The 23,313-nt window shown below is 34.1% G+C and overlaps 1 protein-coding gene across 2 annotated transcripts in view; it reads right to left on the bottom strand.

Moving 5' to 3' along the window:
* Positions 1–23,313, bottom strand: part of MLF1 (myeloid leukemia factor 1) — a 43,928-nt gene that overhangs the window by 8,662 nt on the left and 11,953 nt on the right. For both annotated transcript variants that reach the window (XM_039857723.1, XM_039857722.1), the window contains exon 2: positions 7,135–7,282. In XM_039857723.1, the coding sequence (XP_039713657.1) occupies positions 7,135–7,254 (120 nt within the window). In that variant the 5' untranslated portion in view covers positions 7,255–7,282. The remainder of the gene's footprint in view (positions 1–7,134; positions 7,283–23,313) is intronic.

Below are 23,313 nucleotides of genomic sequence, written 5' to 3' on the forward strand. Positions count from 1 at the left end.
GTGATAGAGGTTAATTTACTTTATTTATAAGCTGCTTATTATCATCAAAGGCTCAGTTGGGCATACTCTTGAAGCATGAGACATGTTCCATTAGGAGAACACTTAAGAATACCTCTACAACAGTGGTTTCTCAACCAAGAGCAATTGTAACTGGGAGTAGGGGGCGGTATATGAGGGGACACTCATTTTTATCGTAATTGAGGAGGGTGTATGAGGACAGGAATACTGCTAAACACCCTACAAAGCATGGGACGGCCCCTCAGGACAAGAATTATCAGCCCAAAATATCAGTGTTGAGGCTGAGAAACTGCTTTAGAAAAATTTGCTATTGATTTTAGGTTTTATCAACACTAACTAGAAATTAAAAAGTGAAGCACCCAAGGCACTAGCTACTATTATAAAATAAAGAGAATGTCTGATTCACGCAACTCAAGCAGGAGGACTCTTTTGAATCCTGTAACGCACGTTCATTGCTGATATTTTAGCCCTTCTAGAAATTCTTTTGCTGCCTGCCAAGTTGGGACTCAATAAAGAATTATCAAAGGCCTTTTTCTTTTGTTTCTGCCCTCTGTTGAGTTTTTATTGCTAGTAACAATAGAACTAGATGGGAAACCCAAACTCCCATAATTTGGTTAATATTTAGAATGCACAATTAAAATAGGGATCACAAAGGCACATTTAGGAGATACTGATTTATCTTTGGGTACACAAAGGATTGCAATAGAATTAATCTGCATTTCGGAGATTCAGAAAATGTTCTGAATATTTTGTTTCAACACCAGGGTGAGAATCAGGGCTGTGTAGAGATATAACTCAAAAGAGGTGGAAGGGGGCTAGCCCGAGGAAGAGGAAGAGAAGGAAAAGATCAAATGTTTGGGTATATTCTGCCTATTCTTAATTTACTGACAAACCAGCTATCAAAAGCTGTATGTGTACCTGTTATGAGGTGGTCCAGCACCTCAGAGTGACAAAAAATGGAGGTACAAATTACAGCTGAGATTCCAAAGGACTCTTAAAGGCCTTCAGGAACTTTGTACACATGCTCTTCTCTCTGCCTAGAATGTTTTCTCCTGACTCTTAGCATGGGTAGTTTTTTCTCATCATTCAAGTATCACCTCCTTAGGAAGGCCACTTGTCTAAACCAATCTCTGCTTCACCTCCTACCTGTCACTATATCAATACCATGCTTCATCTTCTTCAGAGTATTTTGAAGTACTTGGGCTATTTGATTATTCTGTTGTTTACTGTCTGTCTTCCCACTCTATAAAAGTAATCCCTGTGACGGTAGGGCTATATTCTCTGTCTTATTCACTACTATACTCCCGGTACTTTAAAAATAATTCCTGGCACATAGGAGAGGGCTCAATAAATATTTGCTGAATGAATGAACAACTTTCTAACTCAGCTCAAAGCTATATATCCAACTATTTACCAGATAAATACACCTGGATAACATACAAATGCCTCAAATACAAAACATCCCAAACTGAAATGATCCTTTTGATCATCCCTGCCTTCATTATCTACACCGCATCAATGCTCTGTTCCTTAGCTCAGTGGCATTCCCATTTACCTAATTCCTCATGCCAGAAAAATGGGTATGATACCTTCCATCTCTTTCTTTACTGCTCCTTCAATCCAATCAACCACCACATTCTATCTATTCAACTCTTTAACTCTTTGTCAAATGAAATGATTTTTCTTTATCACCCCAGCCATGACCCAAGTAGAAGCTATCATGAATACTTCTCGCAACACTTCAACAGCCTCCTAGTCTCCCTGCCCTCACTGTGGTCCCTTCTAATCTTCTCTCCCCTACAGGCACATGATCTTTCGAAAATAAGAACCTGACTCTATTTCTAGTTTGATGAAAATTAACCAGCTGCTTCCCCTGCTCTTATGATAATGGTCCTTAGTCCTTACCAGGGCAGAAAGAAGTCCCTGGTTACCTCTTGACCCTCATCTATATCTACTCTCCAACTCGTACTCTAGGGCCAAATGATCCTATATATATATCTCTTTGTGCTCCCTAGCCTCCAGACCTTTGTGTGTACTGCTTCCTCTGTGTTGAACACTTTTCTCCCCTTCCTGTTTTTCCTGGCTAACTCCTATTAATCCTTAAGGTTCAGGAAGCATTCTCTAATCGATCTTCACCCCATTACCCCCAAAAGGCTGAGTTACAGGCTTTTTTCTATCTGTGCTTCCACAGCATGTTGAACTTCCTATTATTTACTGATAACTCCGTGCTATAATTGCTTTTTTTCTTCATCATTTGTCCCACTAAAAACCCTGGTCAGGAGGGATAAATGTTATAGGTCAAATTTTAAGGAGACAAATGGTTGAAGTCTGGCACAACAGAATAAAAGGAAACCTTTTCATGAGAGTGTAGGTGCATTCACAGGAAATGTACCAAAGCCATGCTATTCTCTGCTACTCCTCAGATTGTCTTTAAGTGTGTTAGAAACTAGTGTCACAGAAAATAGGACTCAAGTCCCCAAAAACAGGGTGGGAGAAAAGCTGGTTGCAGAGTAGGCAGACTTGGACATGGCAAAAGAAAAGCAGCATGAGCAAATTGGTAATTGAGACCTAGAGAAAGCAGCCAATCTTAGCTTTTCCAAAGGTGCTTGTCCATCTACAGTTTGGTGCTTTTTCACCTTTTGGAAAGTCATCGGAAGCATGTAGAAGTCTCCAACTTGCAATGACAACTATGGAGATCTCTTTTGTAAATCAAGTGAATGTTCATCTATTGAGATGTACTTTTTCTTTCTGAAGACTGATTTTATACATGTTGACATGATTTACTTCAGAAAACACATGCCTAAACATTCTAAGATAAATTTAACACATGAAACAGGTTTTCAGTACAAATACTAAAAAGCCATAAAAGTAAGTGAGATTGCATGCTAAAATTCTGTTTGCTTGAGTTAATGAAAAATATTTTTCAGAAAATATTGCTAAAACGATTTGTGTCTCATGATACGAACCATAGCACCAAAATGGCCAAAAGGCACAAGAGAACTCATTGCCTGGAAAAAATCCAATTAATTTTGGTTATAATATTTATTATATGATAATGCCTGAAAAAGAAATACACTATATATACTCACATAATTCAGATCTAACAAAATTCCAGAACCTTTCATTCAAAAAGAACTCAACATATATTTTTAAAAATTATCTGATTATTCATTGTAGAGCCTGATGGGAGCCTGGCAGGCAAATAGGGAGGCCATATATCACTTTTAAATATGACTACTCTAGTATTTATGAGACACAGTTGAACGAAGAAGTATTTGCTATGGATTAAGACAAACGTTTCTCAAAGGAAATGCAAATTAACACCAAAATTAAAACATAATGTACAATGATTAATATTATATCTTCTTTCCTTTGCTCAGCCAGCCCGTTTTTAAAAGATCAGTTAATCTTGCCTGTAACCAATTAAAAATAAAAATTTATCCACATTAATAACATTTCAAAAGATTAGTAGAAATATTGGACAAAAAATTTAATAAATACCTCCTAAGAACTCATTTATGGGATAAAAAAATATAGACTTCAGAATGGATCATACACATAGATTTAAAAATATGTAGAGTCTTTGACAGGCAAAAGAATATTAAGTATAATAGATGGAATAATCAAAATTAATAGTTCATAAATTATAATCCTCAATAGGTAAAGATGGATAAAAATAAATGGTTAGACATGTGTATGCAAATTAAAACACTTTCATCATTTGAGAGTTTCAAATGTTGAAATTAAAGTTTGAACTCCTGGGTAAAAAGTATGTATAATTTTATCATCATTCAGTGACAGATAATTTTCTCCATGTGTAAGTTATGTTAAAAAGTAGAGAAAACTGTGTGCTTACATTAAAAATCACATAGCAGATGTGATATATATGCATACTGTGTATCTAGAACAGTAATCTCCAAAGTGTATTGGATGCACCAATAAAATTCTTCTTTCTATTTCTTTTTGCTGACTCTGGCACCATCATTCAATCTAAATGTCACCATGCTCATATGTCACATCTTGAATTACAAACTGCATAATTAAATAAATTTAAAGGTTAAATTGTGTAGTTTTAAACAAAACAAATCCTCCCCAAAAGGGCAACTGGCTTAACAATGGCCCCATAAAGAAATCATGAACTGAAAAAAATGCTAATAATACAAACGCAAAAAAATGGCATAGCTGATGTTTCTTCTACTTCTGTAGTAGTCTCTGTTTTCCTTCATAATATGGCTGATAAAGATGACAAATGTCAAGAAATGGACCAAAAATAAAGAAAAAAAGGGTCAAGGTGTCTATTTGAAATACACATTTTCATCCACTCTGCTTAAAAGTATCAGCATCATGGCTCACTGCTTAATCAAAACATTCATTTTAAAACATAACTTCATGATGCAAGAGAGCAAAGCTTTGTATAAATGTTTACTAAAAGTTCAAAAACAGTAGGACAATTAGCATGCTCAAAAAGCCTATTGTTTTCTTGGCTGGGCTCTTTTCAAATTTAGCAGTACTCTTTTCCATCTTCTGCAGTCAATTTCTAATTTTTGTTCCTACCTTAGCAAGTCAATTTGGGATAGAGATCTTCTGTTGCTATTGTGGTTTACCTGTTTTTGTTTTATTTTAATTAATTAAATTTTTCTATTACGTAAGTTTTTCATATTTAGACATAAACATTTCAAATGTGTCAAACATTATGGAAAAAAAGGAGAGCCATATCTTACCAGTATAAATTATAAATTTACAAACAAAAAAATGAGTTTTGGCTAAAAGAGAGGCTGAATATTCCTTGGAAAACCTGCTGTAACCGGTACTATTAAAATATTAAAAATTAAAATACTAGTGCCCTTCAAATGCCTTAGGACAATGCTTAATACTCTGGGTTGGCAAAAGGTTTATATAGTTTGAGGAAGAAAAAGGTACACTGGTGTTAGCTTTCTAAGATATTCGATACATTATAATTTAATTAAAGAAAAATGTATGCTACTTGTTTTTAGATGTGAGAGGCAAGTAAAAAGTACCTAGCAGTGTTTGCTATTTAAAAAGCTATGGAACTCAAAGTTTTATGAAATGGGTTGATCTAAATCTGATAATTACCATTTACTTTTACGTAATAGGTAGATGAATACTATAATTTTTCTCGGGAAAATGCTTAAAGAGATTACTATTAAATGAGAAATAAGATGACAGGTTCAAGTATAATTGATTAATGTTCTTTACTCAGTATGTATTAAAAAATTTAAATGCTTTGGTGTCTTTTTGAATGTCTATCATCATGCCCTCCTATTAAAGTAGCCACTAGCCATATGTGGCTATTTAAATTAAATTTTGAAATAATTAAAATTAAATTAAAAACTCAGTTCCTCAATAGCATAAGCGATCACAAGCCTTATGTAGCTAGTGGCTACCATATTGGACAGGCAGGTTTAGGACATTTCCATCATTCAGAAAGTTCTACTGGATAATGCTAGTTACAGACTTTGGCCTACACTAATAAATAATTCATAATCTTAGACAAAAGTTAGCTTATGCCACCATAAATTGGGCAAGGTAGCAATTCTTTTGATCTTTCATTCAAATGTTGGTCTTGGCCTTCCTTTATATTCAGAATTGTTTTCCTACTTGACTTTTCTTATTCAATCACATTTAAGCAACCATATTATTGGAAATTTATCTCTTTATTCGGTTATATATTTCTTATTCCAGCTCATTAAACATTCAGATATTTTAAGCACAAGTGCCCAGGAAAGAAACATTTAATTCTACTTCTAGTGAATGACAAGCAGAGTTACAGCTGATATAAATAGACATCTTCAATAAAAACTTTACAACTGAATTATAAACAGATTTCCTTCCTATACTTATAAGGGGAAAAAATTGTCACTTCTTGCTTCTTTCACAAAAGCTATGTGCAACTAATTTATGCAGATAAATACAAGGCACTATATATAGCCCTACTCTTTCCATGTTGTGGTTATAAAAGATATACAAAATATTTCGATGCTCATTTAAAACACAAAATTTCAGATGTCACATTTGATTTTTATACCTTCTTTGATAATTTTTTCTTTGATCTTAATTTTAGACTTTCATGGAAATATATATAAAAGGAGACCACTATTCACTAATTAAAATAAAATTGAAATGGGAATTATATATATATAGATATATATATATATATATCTATATATATATATAAAACACGTATATAAAAAAAATGTTAAGATTACTTTCATTTAAATGGCAAATGTAATTCTACCTATCAAACTTCTTAGAAGTAGATAAAACATTTTGCTGTATTTAAGGCGATTGCAAACAGAAAATATTAAAATGTTTTTCTGGAAGATTCTGAAAGTTTCCCAATTAATCAATTCAATGTTTACTAAGTTCCAAATATCTACATTTTAATTGCAGAGATTCATCTTCACAGAGACTCCTGTGGATTTGTTATTCTAGAACTGCCATTCCTGAGGCTGAAAAAGCAATAGAAACAAAATAAACAGAAAAGAAAATAATTAAGATATATAAATGCCCTGAGGTGTTTTTTTTTTTTTTGAGTTGAGTGTGTTTGTAACCTTCTAGCTTTGCTTCTCAGACAAGAGTTATGAAAATACAGTTATGCAAGACTTTTAAATACGGTTAAGAACTTCATCTAAGTTTTGAAGGTCCAAGGTAGTCATACAGAAGATTAATTTTTCCTGGTCCAATAAAGATAAAATATGACCCTATAGCTTTGGCCGCTGTTTTAAAGGGGAGAAAAAAAAGTGTCGTATGAGACAGGAAGGATATTTCCTTGCCTGTTCTAATTTAAGACATGGGAGGCAATTCTAAAGTGAGAACAAACCATATATACTCATGAAAAATAATGCTTTAAGTTTGGCTTATAATATATAACCCTACGGTCCTAAAAAGTTTTGGTAGCACAGTGGGATTCTATATAGCTAACAATTCATTGTTAAAGGATTCAGGTTTCCAACAGGTCCCCCCTCCCTTTACAGAATAGTTATTCCTATAACTTAAGTATTAGTCATATCGTATCATGGTAGATATATTCTTCTGTAATGCTTTTCCTCAAATTCCCACAGGACCTTCTCACTAACTTTAAAATAATAAACTTACAGTCAAGGAATTTTCGCCATCATCACGTCTCGTACGAGTATGAGCTCTTCCTCTGCCATCAGAGACGCTGAGCAAGTCTCTTCCAAAAGGTTCAGAAAAACTTCTCATCATCTGTCGCATACTTTCTTGGTGTGCATTAAAAGAATCACTGTTGAAAATACGTAGAATCATGTAAAAGTGTTGTAATTCAAGTAATAAGGAGGCAGCTAAATACTACAAAGAATTATTGAGCTAATATGCTTGTTAAAGAGACAAAAGAAGAGTTTAGGAGAATAGAATCATCTCATAAAGACCCAGTATTCATGATTACAAAAAATGTTCTGTTATCTACTATAATTCACTTATGTGTAACAATAAACATACAACTTTATTTATCCCTTACTGTATAAAGATGAAAAACACAAAGGTAACATATTTTAGGTAGCATAAGCCAATACTAAGGAAAATGGCAAAAAATAACCTGAAAAATAATGCTACCAGGTAACAGGCCGCCTTGGGCAGTCAACATGATAAATTCTAGTGAGGACTAATGAAGAATGTTGGCTTGTTTATTTTTTAACTCTTATTTATGAAATATGAGCATTGAGAACTATAGCTATGTTATGAACACTGAAGTACATTATTTTAATAGATGAAAACAAAGCTATAAATCACCTCTATGAGGCTAACTTTTGTTTCTAAGAACTCTAAATACTAGAAACCACCACATAGTAAAATTATCTTCTAAGTCTTAAGACAGTGCTTCTCGAGCATTTTTAAAATCACCAACCTACTAAACGAGGTTAGAAATGTAGAATCTTGCTCTGCTCCCCGTAACCTCCCAATCGAATTTACTAGTTCTGGGTGTGGTTTGTAGACACGTATCACTAGTGATCTTAATTCAAGTAGTCCCTCCCCAACCTTTGAGGCACCTTCTGTGTTTGTGGTACCTGAATTAATTAGAATCCAAGCCTCTCTTTCTGAGTCTAAGTTTCCACAGCTGTAAAATGAGGATATTGCATATTCCTGTTGTTGACATTAAATCATGTAATCTGAAAGCACAAAGCACAATATCTGACCCATATACTGAATGTCAATTTCCTTTACCTTCTCTTAACTCATATATAAATACCACTCCCTATTATTCTATTATTAAATGTCTATCATATAAAAAAAGATATATTTTATTTAAAAATATATATATAGCAATAAGCACATTCCAGGCCCTATACTATGTGCTCAATGAATATCAGTGCTCCTAATCTTATGTTATCCCATTCACCCCAAGTCCCATTCAAGAAACTAAAATTTTTATTACCCTATCATTACTCTATCACAGTGATTTCTAAACTTCATTTCAGTTGGAAAGTCGCTGACCCGCTCACTAGTCCATGCCTAGAACTGACGGCACGTCACCACTGGAGGTCACGATACTCTTCCCTGGAGAAGGCCACTGGAGCCCTCCTGCAGTCTGCCCTCACTTCAGACTTCTCCACCTCAGTTTCATCCTCTTTAGGTCACCCTTCCCACTTCTAATGCTAAATTCCAGTCTTCCGAGGTCATCATGAGGAAGATCAAAAATTGTCTTCAATAGTCCTACGCAGAAAGAGCTTTTCCTTTAAATTCTGCAGACTTTGTATACATAAACCTATCCCAAGGGAGCTCAGATTTATTCATATATTACCTGGAGATTTAAAAACAAACTCCAAATGAAATTGATTAGCAAACTACTTAACTGGATTTGTGTGTATCAAGAGATTTTTTTGTTTTAATTCAGCTTCGTTTAGGTATAATTTACATACAGTGAAATTTATCCATTTTAATCATATAGTTTGATAACTTTTGAAAAATGTATATATACAGCCTTAACCACCACCACAACGAAGAGGTAGAACATTTTCATCACCCCCATGGCATTGGTGGTATAGTGGTGAGTATAACTGCCTTCCATCACCCCAAAAAGTTTCTTCTTGTCCCTTTGCAGATAATTATCTCTTTCTAATACCAGTTAATGCTAATAGGCTGTCACTATTGTTTTGCCTTTTTCCATATAATGGGAATCATCCATTATGTTGTCTTTTGTGTTTAGCATAATGCCACTTAGCATAATGCTTCTGTGATTCATCCATTTTGTTCCATTTATCAGTTGTTCATTCATTTTTATTGCCAGGTCCATTGAATATACACGATTATATCACAATATAAGCACCAAACTTTCTAGTTTTGGGCTATTATGAATAAAGTTTCTATGAACATTCATGTATTGGTCTTTATGTCTATAATTTCATTTCTCCTGAGTAAAATATCTAGGAGTGGGATTGCTGGGTTGTATGGCAACAGCATGTTTAACTTTATAAAAAATGTGAACTGAGAGTTCCAGTTGTGCTAATTTGCTGACATTTGGTATCGTCAGTCTTTTTCATTTTAGCCATTTGAGTGGTAGTATAATAATCTCATTGAAGTTTTACTTTGTAGTATTTGCCATTTACATATCTTCTTTGATAAAAAGTCTGTTCAAATTTTTTTTTTTAAAAAAACCAGGTTGTCTTATTATTGTGGAATTATGAGTTCTTTATTTATTCTAGATATAAGACTTTTATCAGGTATTTTTTCTCAGTCCGGAACTTGCCTTTTCATTTTCTTAATCTCAATTTATTCAGCCACACATCTATGAATCTTTGCTAGGTCTTCAGTTTCACCAGACTATAACTTTTATGCAGTAGTTTTACTTCTGACTTAGTTTTGTCTTTCATCTTTAATTCTAATTCTTATAACATTTTACATATCTTAATAAGCTGCTTTTGTTTATTTTTAGAATATGAGGAATAAGTAGAATTTAAAAAGTAAAAGGAAGAATTGGAATAGAAAGTCATAAGTGGATAATCTGAGCGGAGTACGATAGAATAGTAAATTGTAGATTATTCTAAAGTACTTTCTAAATTTCCTGTCTGAAAGATAAAAGACTTCAATTTTTATATCTTCTAATATGGGAAATGTATTTGTAGGTTTTTTTTTTACAATTTTTTTATATTATTGAACTTAATATCAGTTAGGAATATTATAAACTTTATTATCTACTCTCTGGTAGACTAATGAACTCACCAACTTACATGTGTGGTATGCAGAATTTAAGATGGCCCTCAACGATCCCCACTCCCTGGTGTCCATGCCCTCATGTAACCCCCTACCCTTGAGTATTAGCTGGACTTACTGGATTGCTTCTAACAGAATACAACAGAAGTGATGGGGTGCCACTTCCAAAATTAGGTTGCAAAAAGACTGGCTTCTTGGGTGTTCTCTTAGCATGATGGCTGACTGTGAAAAGCGGCTGCCATGCTGTGAGGCAGCCCTGTGAAGAGGCCCACATGAGTGAACTAAGAAGCAGATTTTTGAGATCATCCAACAGCTAAGTGAGAGATCTTGAAAGTATATTTTACAAAAGTCATGCCTTGAGATGACCACAGCTTTGACATATAACTCGATTGTAGCCTCTTAAGAGATCCTGAGTCAGAACCACCCAGCTAAGCTGCTCCTGGATTCCTGACAGACACTATGGCATAAAAATGTTTGTTGTCTTAAGCTGCTAAGTTAAGCAGCAACAGATAATTAAAACATGCCACATCCCAAAGAGCAGTGCGTAACATTTAAAACTCCCATCATTCTAAGTCTTCAATTTTGTTGGTTTTATCTAAAGACTGGGAAGAAAATGAATGCAAATCCATAAAAATAAGTAATTTGCCTGCAGGTTTGTTTCTGCATTATAAGAAAACATTTTACAGATTTTCACCAAATTTTGAGACACTGTTCACGATGGTATGAATTAAAATATAAGAGTCTATGGCATAAAACAAACCTCAATTGAGGGTGGGTTTCTCAGACAGACAAGTAGTCTCTTACTCTGGAGCAGTTAAAACTGAGGCTAAGAAGCCCATGGAACTGTTATCAGGAGACACAAGTCTCATGTATTCAAACGCTTGGGCCAGAAAAAAACAACTCTGGTTTAAAGGAGCACGTCACACCTTCCCAATCAAGAGTCACTAAGAAAGAAGTTCAAAACTGTAGATGTTAACTGCAAAGCTTCTCTCTGTTAGAGAAGCATACACCAGGTGAATGAGACTTTAAGAATGGTAAATGACTCTCCCAAGAAATGGTGGAGACTATCTTGCACGAGGAAAGTTCAAATTCAACAAACATTTATGTATACTGTGTCAAGCACAGAGATTGATTACTGGTCTGGAGGAATTTATAGTCCGGCACAGAACTCAGACCTGTATGTTTTAAAATTAATATTATAAAACTTGAATACTGTATTAGTTTACTATTGCTTCTGTAACAAAATTACTATAAATTCAGTGACTTCAAACAACACAAATTAATTTTCTTACAGTTCTGGAGGTCAGAAGCCCAGAATGGCTGTTTCTAGGCTAGAATCAAAATGTTAGCAGGGCTGTGCTCCTTCTGGAGGCTGCAGGGGAGAATCTGTTTCTTTGTCTTTTCTAGCTTCTAAAGACTGCTGGTGTTCCTTGGCTTGTGGTCCCTCTCTGTTTTCAAACCCAGCAGCACAGTGTCTTCAAATCTCTCTCTGACTCATATTTAAAGGACCCTTATGATTAAATTGAGCTTACTTAAATAATTAAGGTTACGTTATCTTTAGTTTATTAACAACCTTAACTTAATCTGTAACCTTAATTCCCTCTTGCTACGTAAAATAACATATTAATAGGTTCTAAGGATAGGACATGGATATCTTTACCAGGACCACCCTAGAAATTAAAGTCTCCTGAAGATATTAATTACACTTTCTGCAGTCTTCTTTGTTTCATTAGCTTTGATTCCTTAAATGCTGGTTCTTCTGTTTGGTTAGTGTAGCTTGTTTTTCATGTTCGTTTTCCTCAAATGTTTGCAGTTATTTATGTATTAAGAACAAGATAAGAAAATTAATGAATATCAGAAAATGATTAAAAATATTTTAAGTGACTTTTTTATAGGTCTGAATTAGGAGAGAGAAGCTGGAAAGTGTACTTAGCCCTACAGTTTGGTTCAGTATCTGAGAGTCTATTTTCCATCTCTGTCTCTCAGACCTTGGCAGTTGTCCTTTTATATATATATATATATATAAAAAGCTCTCCTGCTTTAACATTATAGATTTTTCTTTCTCTAATCAAGTTAGTTTCTCTTCCTAAAATTTTATTTTCTATTACAGTAAGAACACAACTCTCCTAAGAAAAATTTTATGTACAATACAGTATTGTTGACCACAGACACCACGTTCTACAGCAGATCTCTAGACCGTACAACTTGTTTTGTTCCTCTATTTCTGAGATTCAGGACAGCAAATGAGTACCCTGGGATGACAATCTATCCTCCCAAAAAGGAAGTGAGGGGAGGGTACGGTGGCTGCAAACTTTAATTTTTTTCCTTGTCATATATAGTTTTCACTATCCTGCTGCAAAATAGCAAACGAAGGGTAAAGGCCATTTTGCTGCCAGAAATTATTGAGCAGGCTTGAGGATGAAAGGATGATACAGATTGGGAGAAGGAAGGGAGGATTAAAAGGTAGATTGACATTCAATGCATTTTTACCTCCTTTCAATGTGCCTTTCTACACTAGAGAGGCTACAAAGCTAAAAACTTAATCTCCTATATTCCACTGCAGCTAAGCGTTTAGATTTGGATTCTGCCAATCACAGGCAATTATCTGAGAACTGGAAGGTAGAGATGCAGTACAGTCTGTATGTAACTATTACTTCTCTTTGTTGGTAAGCATGATTACAGAAGTACATAGTTTTCCTGTAACAGTGTTAGCAGAACTCAGTGTGTCTGATTACTACAGCTTTATGGGTGTTGGGGGACAAGCATAAGAAATCCATTTTGCTGGTTCACCATGGCTTCAGAGCCAGCAGCAGCTGCAGCAGTGTCCCGATTCTGCGATTCCTAATGTTAAAAGTGGCAGTTGCTCCCTCAGTAGTCTAGATCTGTGATTTGGCTTTGGGAGTTCTTCCCAAAAGTTTAATTAAGAGTCTATTTCTTCAGCTATCACAGTTCTTTAAACCAGGTGTCACCAACCCCCAGGCCACGGACTGGTACTAGTCTGTGGCCTGTTAGGAGCCAGGCTGCACAGCATTAGGGGAGGGGTGGGTGAGAGAACGAAGCTTCATCTGTATTTGCAGCTGCTCCCCAGTGCGGGCATCACCGCCTCAGCTCCACCTCAGATCAATAGGTGTTAGATTCTCATAGGAGTACCGGTCCCTGGGCCAGAAAGGTTGGGGCCTGCTGCTCTAGGCCATTTAATGTACTGTATTAACTTTCTTTGTTTAAAGTTCCTAGAGCAAATTTTGTTTTCTGCAGCTGAACCAATGTAGGTGGGAAGGTATACTCATTTTATTTTTGTCAGCTTTCTAGTACTTCTGAGTAGTACTGACTATTCCAACTATTATCATTTTGTAAAGTATTCTTCACTATTTTTTTCTACTTTCTATTCTTTCCCTCAAAGGGAAGACATAGACAATAATTACCATCATTGGTTATCAAAAGGAAAAATTTTAATTCAAGTTAAAAATAATTAAAATTTTGCTATTTGTGTTAGCCCCTCTTTATAAAGCAAAGACTATTGGAAATTAAAATAACATGTGGAAAATACTGCTTGTCTTTTCTGCTAGATTAGAAGCTTCTTGAGAAAAGAGAACACAACTCTCTTGGTCACTCCTCTGTCCTAAATTATCTGGCCCACAGATGGAATAACCGAATAAGGATAGGAAAGGCCAAATACACAATTTTCAGCACTTTAAAAGAATATAAATGGAATATTATGCCATGTTTAAAAGGTCAAGGCTGATATTTATGCACTGGTATGAAAGGATTAGCAAGATATATAGTATACCTTCATTTGTATTAAAAAAAAATTCATGCGTATATGCTTGTAAATGTATAGAAGAAAATCCCAGGAGGCTATGCAGCAAACTGATCACAGTGGGTATATTCTGAGAGGTTCACTAGTTGAGGAACAAAGCGGGGAGAGAATCTTTTTTTCTTTTTTTTTTTATTAAATTTATCGGGGTGACATTGATTCATAAGATTTTGTAGGTTTCGAGCGTACAGCTCCATAAGAGATCAAGTGCATATTGCATTGTGCTCACTACCCCAAGCCAAGTCTCCCTCCGTTACCACGTATTTAACCCCTTTTGCCCTCTGCTCCTTCCCCTCAAACTGCCCTTTCCCTCCGGTAACCACCACGCTGTTGTCTGAGTCTTGAGTTTTGTTTGTTTGTTCATTTGTTGTTTTTCTGTTTTCTGTTCTACATATGGGTGAAATCTTATGGTTCTTGACTTTTTCTGACATTTCACTAACATGGTAATCTCAAGATCCATCCATGCTGCTGCAAATGGCAGTACTTCATCTTTCCTTACAGCTGAGTAGCGTTCCATTGTATGTATGTACCACATCTTAATAAGCTATTTTGTTGAAGTATAGCACGTACAGAAAAGTGCACAGATCTCAAGTGTACAGCTCAATGAGCTTTTTCCCATCTTAACCATTTTTAAATGTACAGTTCAGTTGTGGTACAGTATATTCACACCGTCGTGAGGAGGTATTTTTAACCACGTATTCCTTTGCATCTTTTGAATTTTGCCATAAGTATGTATTACATATTTTAAAAACACACTTTTGAAAATGTAAAGCACTTCAGTACTTTATAAAATAAGGTATTAATTGCCAGATGTTGAATGTTACTAAATTTTAAAAGCTTTTTCCATTTTTTAAAGTTTTATAGTACACGTATAAATATAAAAAATTGAAATGAGAAAAAAGTTGTAATTCCAAACCAAATGCACGTGTTTAGTCCAGGCTGCAGAAATGTGCTTTTCTTTCATAATAGTAATAAAGCTTATCTTGTGACAACCCCCACTAAAATGCTGTAAAAAAAATGCCTATTTATCTTGCTCAGTGAAAACCCTAAAGTATATTAGTTTGCCAGATTTTGGTATTCATGGTAAGGCATTACTAATTTTACATTTTAATAAATTAACAGTTTCCAGCTGTTATTAATTAGGCATTAGTTTTAAACATATGTTAAGGCAGAAACTGTACTCCAAAAACACTGTGTAGATCTGAAGCCTGACTGCCTTAATTAAACTTGAATTTCCAAAAATCAAACATAGAAAGTTATGTAGAATGTTTTGAATGAATAAGTTCATTCTACCATAAATCGTGGAAAGGTGTTTTTAACCTATCTAAAGGATTTTTTTAAACTACTGTTGTTAACTATATTAAATTACTGCTTTGCAGTTCAGAAACAGTATCTCAGCAGTGAAGTTTTACTAAAAATAAAAAATTAGGCATCAATAGTTCCAGCAATCACAATCTAGTCTTCTATTCAGAAAGAAGTGCCATTTTCCCAGGTACATCTGAAGATATTACAAAGTATTAAAACAAAAAAAATTAAAAAATGAGTATTTTCTAAATAAATCTATCAGGGAGGCTATTTATGAGTGTCTCCAGACTGTTTTGTTCTACAGATCTGTTTATTCTTGTGCAATATCAATAGTGTTAAAGGAAATAAGTAGAAAAATATACAGTTATGAATGACTTCAATAAATAGCAAGCCTTCTGCATACTTGATTGACATAATAATTTCCAGTCATCTCTGCATTAGGACCACTTCTGGTCTGGAGAATTGAAAACCACTTTACAAAGCATACGGGAGACTAATCCATATTCTAAAATATTTTAACATGTCAGTATTCTTCTCCATTTGCTCTCTTGCCCAACCTCTCTTGTCCTTTTTCACACTGATCCACTGGGGACACTGCTCTGACTACTTTCCAGCCTCCTTCCTGTTTACTGATAAACTTTATGCAGACTCATAAGAGGAAAGTAGTCTCCAGTGTGTGTAAGTTGAGGATGCTCTTAGTACAAGAGAATATAAAAATTTCAACAGGAATCCAGAAATTAAACTATTCTTAACCAAATTAGTAACTGAGTCTCTGAGAATGAAGAGACTCTTTAGTTGAATGTTGGGTATTAACTGGAGAAATATAACTGTACTAAATTCACTTAGGAAAATAATATAAAGACACGAGCATTAAGTTTATTTAGATAGTACATATATTTCATATCCTTTCCAATTAAAAATAGACTTTGACAGATTAAGGAACAAACAAGTACAGATATTATACATACAATGCAGAAAAATATAAATAAGGTCATTTTCCATGAATTTTTGTGGGATTTTTAGTTTTGGGTTTTTGTCTTATTGATGAGTGATGACAGGCACAGAAAATTTAACAGAATGCCATTCTGTACTTTTCCACCTGTTAAAACTTTGAGAATCACTCTTTTAGAGGAATTACAAGTAACTAGCACTATGGGGAAGTTGTATCCAGAGGGAAAGGGGGAAGGGGAGCAGGTAGATAAGGGGGGGTTAAATATAAGGTGATAAAAGGAAATTTAACTTTGGGTGGTGAACACACAATGCAATATACATATGATATATTATTGAATTATATACTTGAAACCTATATAATTTTGTTAAACAATGACACCCCAATAAATTTAATTTTAAAAAAAGAAAGAAAAAAAAGAAAAAAAATTAATCGATCAATGGCACACAATGAGCAGCTAGCTTACCTATTAGTACACTAGAGGGCAGACCAGGAGTTGTTTTATGCTTTCCCAAACCAACATCTGATGATCAAGTTACTTTAAAATGAAGGAATCAGAATTTGGTGTATGTATCTCCCTACTTCTTACTTAAAGGAATAGAGTTTCAAGAAGTTCAAGACCCTAAGTGAGTTGTCTAAGAAACAATTTCTTGGCCTTTTTAGCCATACTTCTCTTGCTCAGGTCCGCTTCCACTTCTGGAAGTGTACTTTCCCTTCTAATAAAACTTTTCTTTTCTACTGTAAAAAAACAAACAAACAACAAAAAACAAACAAACAAAAATTTCTAATTTTTACCTCTAAAACTAAATTATTCCAAAGTATTTGATATCTCAATGATATTCAATGCCAGAAGATACCAAGCAATTGGAATTCTTGTTAAGGTTGTTAGATGTGAATATGGTATTGTGGCTGTGTAAGAAGATAACCATATTTTCAGAGATTTATTTGGAAATACGCAGAAATGAGATGACAAGAAAAACACTTTGGAGACGGCAGTAGCAATAGACATGGATATAGCAGGTGTAAATTTTGAAATTCTAGGTATTCGGTACACAGTATTTTTATGTTATATTTTTGTAGTATATGTTTGAAACATTTCATAGTAAAAATATCTTCAAAGAATAAAAAAAGAAATAGGACTATGGAAGTTAAAGGATTTCATACCACCTGGTGTTTTAAAATGTATGATTCAAAAGAGGCCTTTTGTTTAGAGCGCTATACTCACTGAATATTTAGAGCTTAGAATATGGGTACAAGGAGGGAGATTAAAATGTCCGTTCTTATTAATATGCAGTTATATAAGAAAACCAGTTAACCTTCACTTTAGATATGTGGATGAGATTCAACTACAATGAAGAAAGATACTTCAGAGAATACCAGATTTTGTATTATGGATAAATGAGTATTAAATGTCATTTTCCTATAGAAACATAAAATTTATTGAGATTTATTCTTCTACTTGCATTACAATTGGGCTAAAAATTCAGCAACTACATGTAGTTCATTTAAAATGTTGCCCAGGTTTCTTTTTATTTAAATAGGAATAGATAGTCTATACGTATAAAAAAATCTTTATTTTTTGAGTGACGTGAACAAAAGGCTGCCTGTTGGAAAAAGCATTAAGACAAAAATGGGCTCAGTCTGGCTTTTGCACCTGTCTGAACCATTCAGGAAGAAGTCTGTCTGGACCTTGAAGTGAGTTCAACTGATGTCTACCCAGAACAGCAACTGCTTGTAGATAAGACTAAGATTTCTCTTGACTAACCCCAAATTCTTTATAATCAAAGCCAAAAATCTCTTGTGGTAGTAAACAGTTGTTTTAATATTTTTAAAAATTAACCTAATATAAGAGTTTGTTTTCTCAGGTAGGAAATTAATAGTCTTATATATTTCTATCCATGTATATTGTTCTCTTTTGAAAATTAAAGTTTCATTCTTATAAAAAAATAAATTGAAAGAAAATATGATGAGGCTTTATAAAGTTTATACCCTATGAACTGGGGATTTTGTATACATAAATTAGTCTAAAGTAATAATTTGAAATGTGGTGAAAGATTTATGTAAAATATATTCTTTGTATGTCCACAGGATGCAATATTTTGCAGACACTAAATTGATGCTTCAGAGTAAATCTAAAGACTATGAAAATACTTATGGTATATGGTAAGGAAAAACAGTACATTTATAACTCTAGAGTTTGGTTCCAATTTTGGAAAAAGAAATTCATATATAGAAAATAGAAAAAAATACATCAAAATAAAGATAGAGCAAAAATCTTGGGTTGCGTGATTTCTTTTACTCAACTTTCTATAGTTTTCAGGTTTTTCTATGAGGATACATTTTCATTCAAATCAGGAAAGGTTTAAATCATAAAACTTTACTATTATAATAGCCATACTACCTCTTTCAGGTTAACGAATACAAACCACAAGCAAACATAATGACATTTGGTACCAAGTGTACTTTTTTTACTTCATATTATGAATCTATCACAAGCTAGGAAAAGTAAATTGCTGCTCTTCCCCTCATAAAATTTTCTTAAGTCTTAGAATGATTCTGGATCTCTTGGGTATAATTTCAACAAAAGTTTTTTTTTTTTTTTAACAGCTGGTGAAGTTTCACTTTAGAATAAGTTCCTGTTTTTGAGACTCAAATATAAATATAAATAAATATATATACACATACACACATACATACATATGGGGGGGGCAGGTTACAATTTTACTTGGCCTTTACAAGAATATAGGTATTTATGCTTCTAAGTAAAAACTATTACACTATTTATTACAGAAGAGTCTCAGAAAATTGACATTGCAGTCCCATTCATCAAGGGAAATTCCTTCCTTCCATTATACATAGCAGTAGCAAAAGCTTAGCCAGAAAATTATAATGACTCTCTTGTTCATAAAGAAATGATCTCTAGTTTCAATAGGGTGCATGGGTCCATAAATGAAATACATCAGGTGATCTAAGTTTTGACACTAGAAATAATGTATAGAACCAACGTTCATAAGAGAATCTTGAGGGCATGGGCCATAATTTCTACAAATCTATAATACAGTCCATAGGACAGGGCATATAGTGGAAATCTAAGAAAAACCTGAAGGATGAATTACATTTCCAAAGGCAATTCTATTTTCCCACTGTGTAGCAGCACAGTTTAAAATGGTGGTGTGGCATAAACCTTTGATAATAAGAGTGTTACAGGAATAGCCCCCACTCCCTACTTCTGTGTGGATATTTATAATGTTTATTGATAGAACTAAGCATTATATGATTAGATCCTGCCAAATAGCATTCCTTGATCCAGCAATGTCATAAACGTGTTGTGCTCCTTAGCTCATAATTCAATGATTTGTACTTAATGTACCCAAAATGTCCCAAATCAACAGTCTACCTTAGAAATTCTTTCAGTTCAAGGCTCATAGTGTTTCATTCTATCAAATGCGATATCTTAAAATATGCAAAGTTCATTTATAAGAAATATCTATATTAAAATATTTCCGAGAACAGAAATTTTTAGGTGCTAAAAATCACAGTAGCTGATAGGGGTCTTAACATAAAATGGGATCCCCAAAATCAAAACTTTAAATTTTAGCTGAGTGCTCTCAAGCTACTTTTATTAATCAGAATTAGAGTACTAATTAGCACCAAACTATGTCATCTTGATGAAGACCCCATCTCAGACTATATATCTGAAAACAAATATGTAAGTAACTTTGAACATTGTCACAAAAACTTATCTAGTAATTGTTTTATTTCCTGCTACCATAATATTCTCAATCAAGGAAATATCAGTCAATGCCTGTCTTGTACCTGGAATACATTCACTTACAACTCAGTCAGTGAATATGTCAAAGCAGTGTCCTCCAGCTACCCCCAAAATGCAAAATATGCAAAATAAAAAATTTTAAAAAGAGATTATAGATATGTGTTAGCTTCTGTGGAGAGCAAAGAGATGGAAAAAGCAACTTCCTGTGAATATATGCAGTTCTTTGACCAAAGACTGCTCATCACACATATGGTGCCCATAAAAAGAGTTGGGTGGTTTAAGGAAATGCTAATAATTAATGATTAAAAATAAGGCTTACAGAATGGCCAACTTGTTACTGAGCCTTTAATGTCTCACAGCTGATAAGTGGTAACATAGCTATTTTTTATAGACTTGCATGATCAGAATTTCATTTCTGTAGCTCAGAAGATTCAAAGTTCATGTTTCTGTACAAAGTAGAAATTTCTAGATTGTACTAGATATATGTAATTTTTTTATGCTAAATGATCAATTCTTATAAGGTATAGGATAGATACCCAAAGTCACCCATTTTAACCTCAAATTAATTTTCCTGCCCATACATACATATTTCTATTTCTTTTTGAGCAAATACAAATGAGAGGGGAAAGTAGTATTCTTGAGAGAAAACTGCATGCCAGGAAGTACCAGTTTTTAGCCTTTGTGTTTTTAACCAAATTACAAGTACTATTTATTTAAGAAAGTATATATAAAGGTATACTGTAAGGCAATTTTCACTGAAATAACTTCAGCTCTGAAACATAGTAAGATACCAATATTAAAAAAGTTCCAAATATATAATAAAACAACGAACTTTAAAATATCACTTTTAAAGTTTTCCTTTAATTATCTGATGAAAAAGTTAACATGTACTGTTATGGGAAGGTAAATGTTGAAAATGAATATATTTGAATTCAAAACTATAGATTAAAAATTTGTTTTTTTACTCAAAGCTTTTAAGCATTTGACAATTTGACCAAAGTACTTAACCAGTCTCAAATCATTTAATAATTCTAATTTTATATCCAAGAAGTATATTTGTGTCTGCCCACATCTGAAATAAATTGATAAAGTATGCTTATATTGATATTCTTGATTCTGAACTAATGGATTATTTAGAAAATGGTAGTGTTTAAATTAGAAAGTGCCAATATCAACAACGGCATCTATTGAAATCAAATAATTACTTTCAGCAATAAATACCAGATTAATTACAAGAGAATAAAGGACATCAGATTATCATTACACAATATTTATTGAATACTTTCTACATGTCAAACATTAAACTAGTCACTAGGAAACCCAATGTTAGCAATAGGGATGATATTTATATAAAAGATGGTGGGCATGGAACCTTTCTGTGCTCCTTACGGTCAGTGGAAGATTGAGTAAGAATTCGGTTGCCTTTATGAATTCTTCAGGTTTGACTTATATTAAGTAAGAGATAGTCATTTTGTTTGGTGTTGGGGTAAAAGGAGTGGGTCAAACGACAATTACTTGAAATAAATATAGACTCACATTCTTTTTCTCCTTAACCTCATCAAATTATGTTTACTCTCTACACAGTTAATTGTGGAGCAAAGAAATTATAAGCATGAATCAGTTTTATAAAGTTAATTACAATAATTTGATCCTAAATTTTTATGATGTAGCTTCTTACATTTAAAGAAGGTTACAGAGAGTGATGACTGAAAGATCTACGGACATGTAACTGATGGTCCTTTCCACTCTAAGCACAGGGGAAGTGTTCTTAGATGTATGCTACTATTTGTGGTCTGTTACTATTTCTAACCCTGACTCTTGGACTCATTGCCTTTGGTCAGAAGTCACCCAAGAGTTTAAAATACACTTTTGCTAGACATTTTGAAGAATGTACTAATCATACATTTACAGTTTAGTTAAGCTCATTGCTCTTTTTGATATAATCAAGGATATAATAGAACCCAAAAGTTGTCTGTCATAATCTTCTTAACCCACTGTACTGATGTCACAATTACATAAGAACCACTTCAACAGCTCAACTAATCTATGGATATATTTAGTCACTACTCTCAGAGGCTTTTAAAAGAACAAGTCATAATACAAAATTTGAAATTCATTAAAATAACACTGATTGTAAATGTTCCAACAGCTCCTAAACAAGTGAACTACCCAGGATAATCAATTTGCTTGAGTTCATATATACCTTAATTATAAGTCTACATTAATCATTTCACCGATTCTAGTGTTATCCTTTCAATTATTACTTTTATGTTATTTGGTTTTAAAATAGTATAGACATTAAATCAATATAGTATTTCCCTTTAAAAACAACAACAACAAAAATCTATGTAGTAAACTTAACATTTTAACTTAAAAAAAAAAAGTCCCTAAGTTGCAGAGAGAATTTAAGCGATTAGGACACTAAGGCAAAAAGGTATCACAAATCTTCCAGTCTTAACGATCCAACTAGATTATTACTTTTATATATTCGCCAAGGGAAGAATTTTTTTAAACACAGGAAACTAGATCATAATGAAAGAATTTCTGGATGTCTTCTTCCTAAGGCATCACTATTTCACTTGGAACCATTCACAGCGCTGGCACTGGTTTACCCGAGGTGCTAAATGCACCCTCTCCGTTTCCTTGCCCTATTTGTACTTCTGACAGTGCAGTCCCTTCCCAAACAAGGCTAGCTTTGTAACAAAGCAAGCAAAGAAAACAAATAGTGCACATGGCAACTTCCAAGCCCTTGGAGGTGAGAGCATCACAACCCTCCAACTTTGTTATGCTCTCATGAACACTTGTGAAAAAAGCTGTTTTAAAACCGTTTCACTTTTCGAAGACTCGTCATCTATAAGATTCTCCTTGCCCCTCATCTGAAATTAAAAACAGGGTGAAAAGGGTCCTGTGAGCATAATGCACGCCAGAAGTTCCACCAAGATGGCAGTTACCGAGACAGCAGTTACTGTCACCCGACAAGCCCCTGCAACTGCGAGGGCGTCGTTCAGAAGGCGGGAAGCAAAGGGGGTCACCCGAAATCCGCCAACTTGAGAGCAGCTCGTACCCCGGGTGTGCGTGCTCGGACCTCTCCGCACCTCACGCCCCCAAATCCTTCCCCCCCACCTGCCCCCACCTCGAGTCACCAAGTCCCTTTCCCACGCCCCCCAAATCCTTCTAACTTCACCGCACGTCCCCTCAAACCTTCCTGTTCCACTCTACGCCCCTAAATCCTCCTCTCCCTTCCCTCATACACATCCAAGTCCTCCT

Source organism: Pteropus medius, unplaced genomic scaffold, assembly GCF_902729225.1.
Source record: "Pteropus medius unplaced genomic scaffold, Ma_sr-lr_union100, whole genome shotgun sequence".
NCBI lineage: Eukaryota > Metazoa > Chordata > Mammalia > Chiroptera > Pteropodidae > Pteropus > Pteropus medius.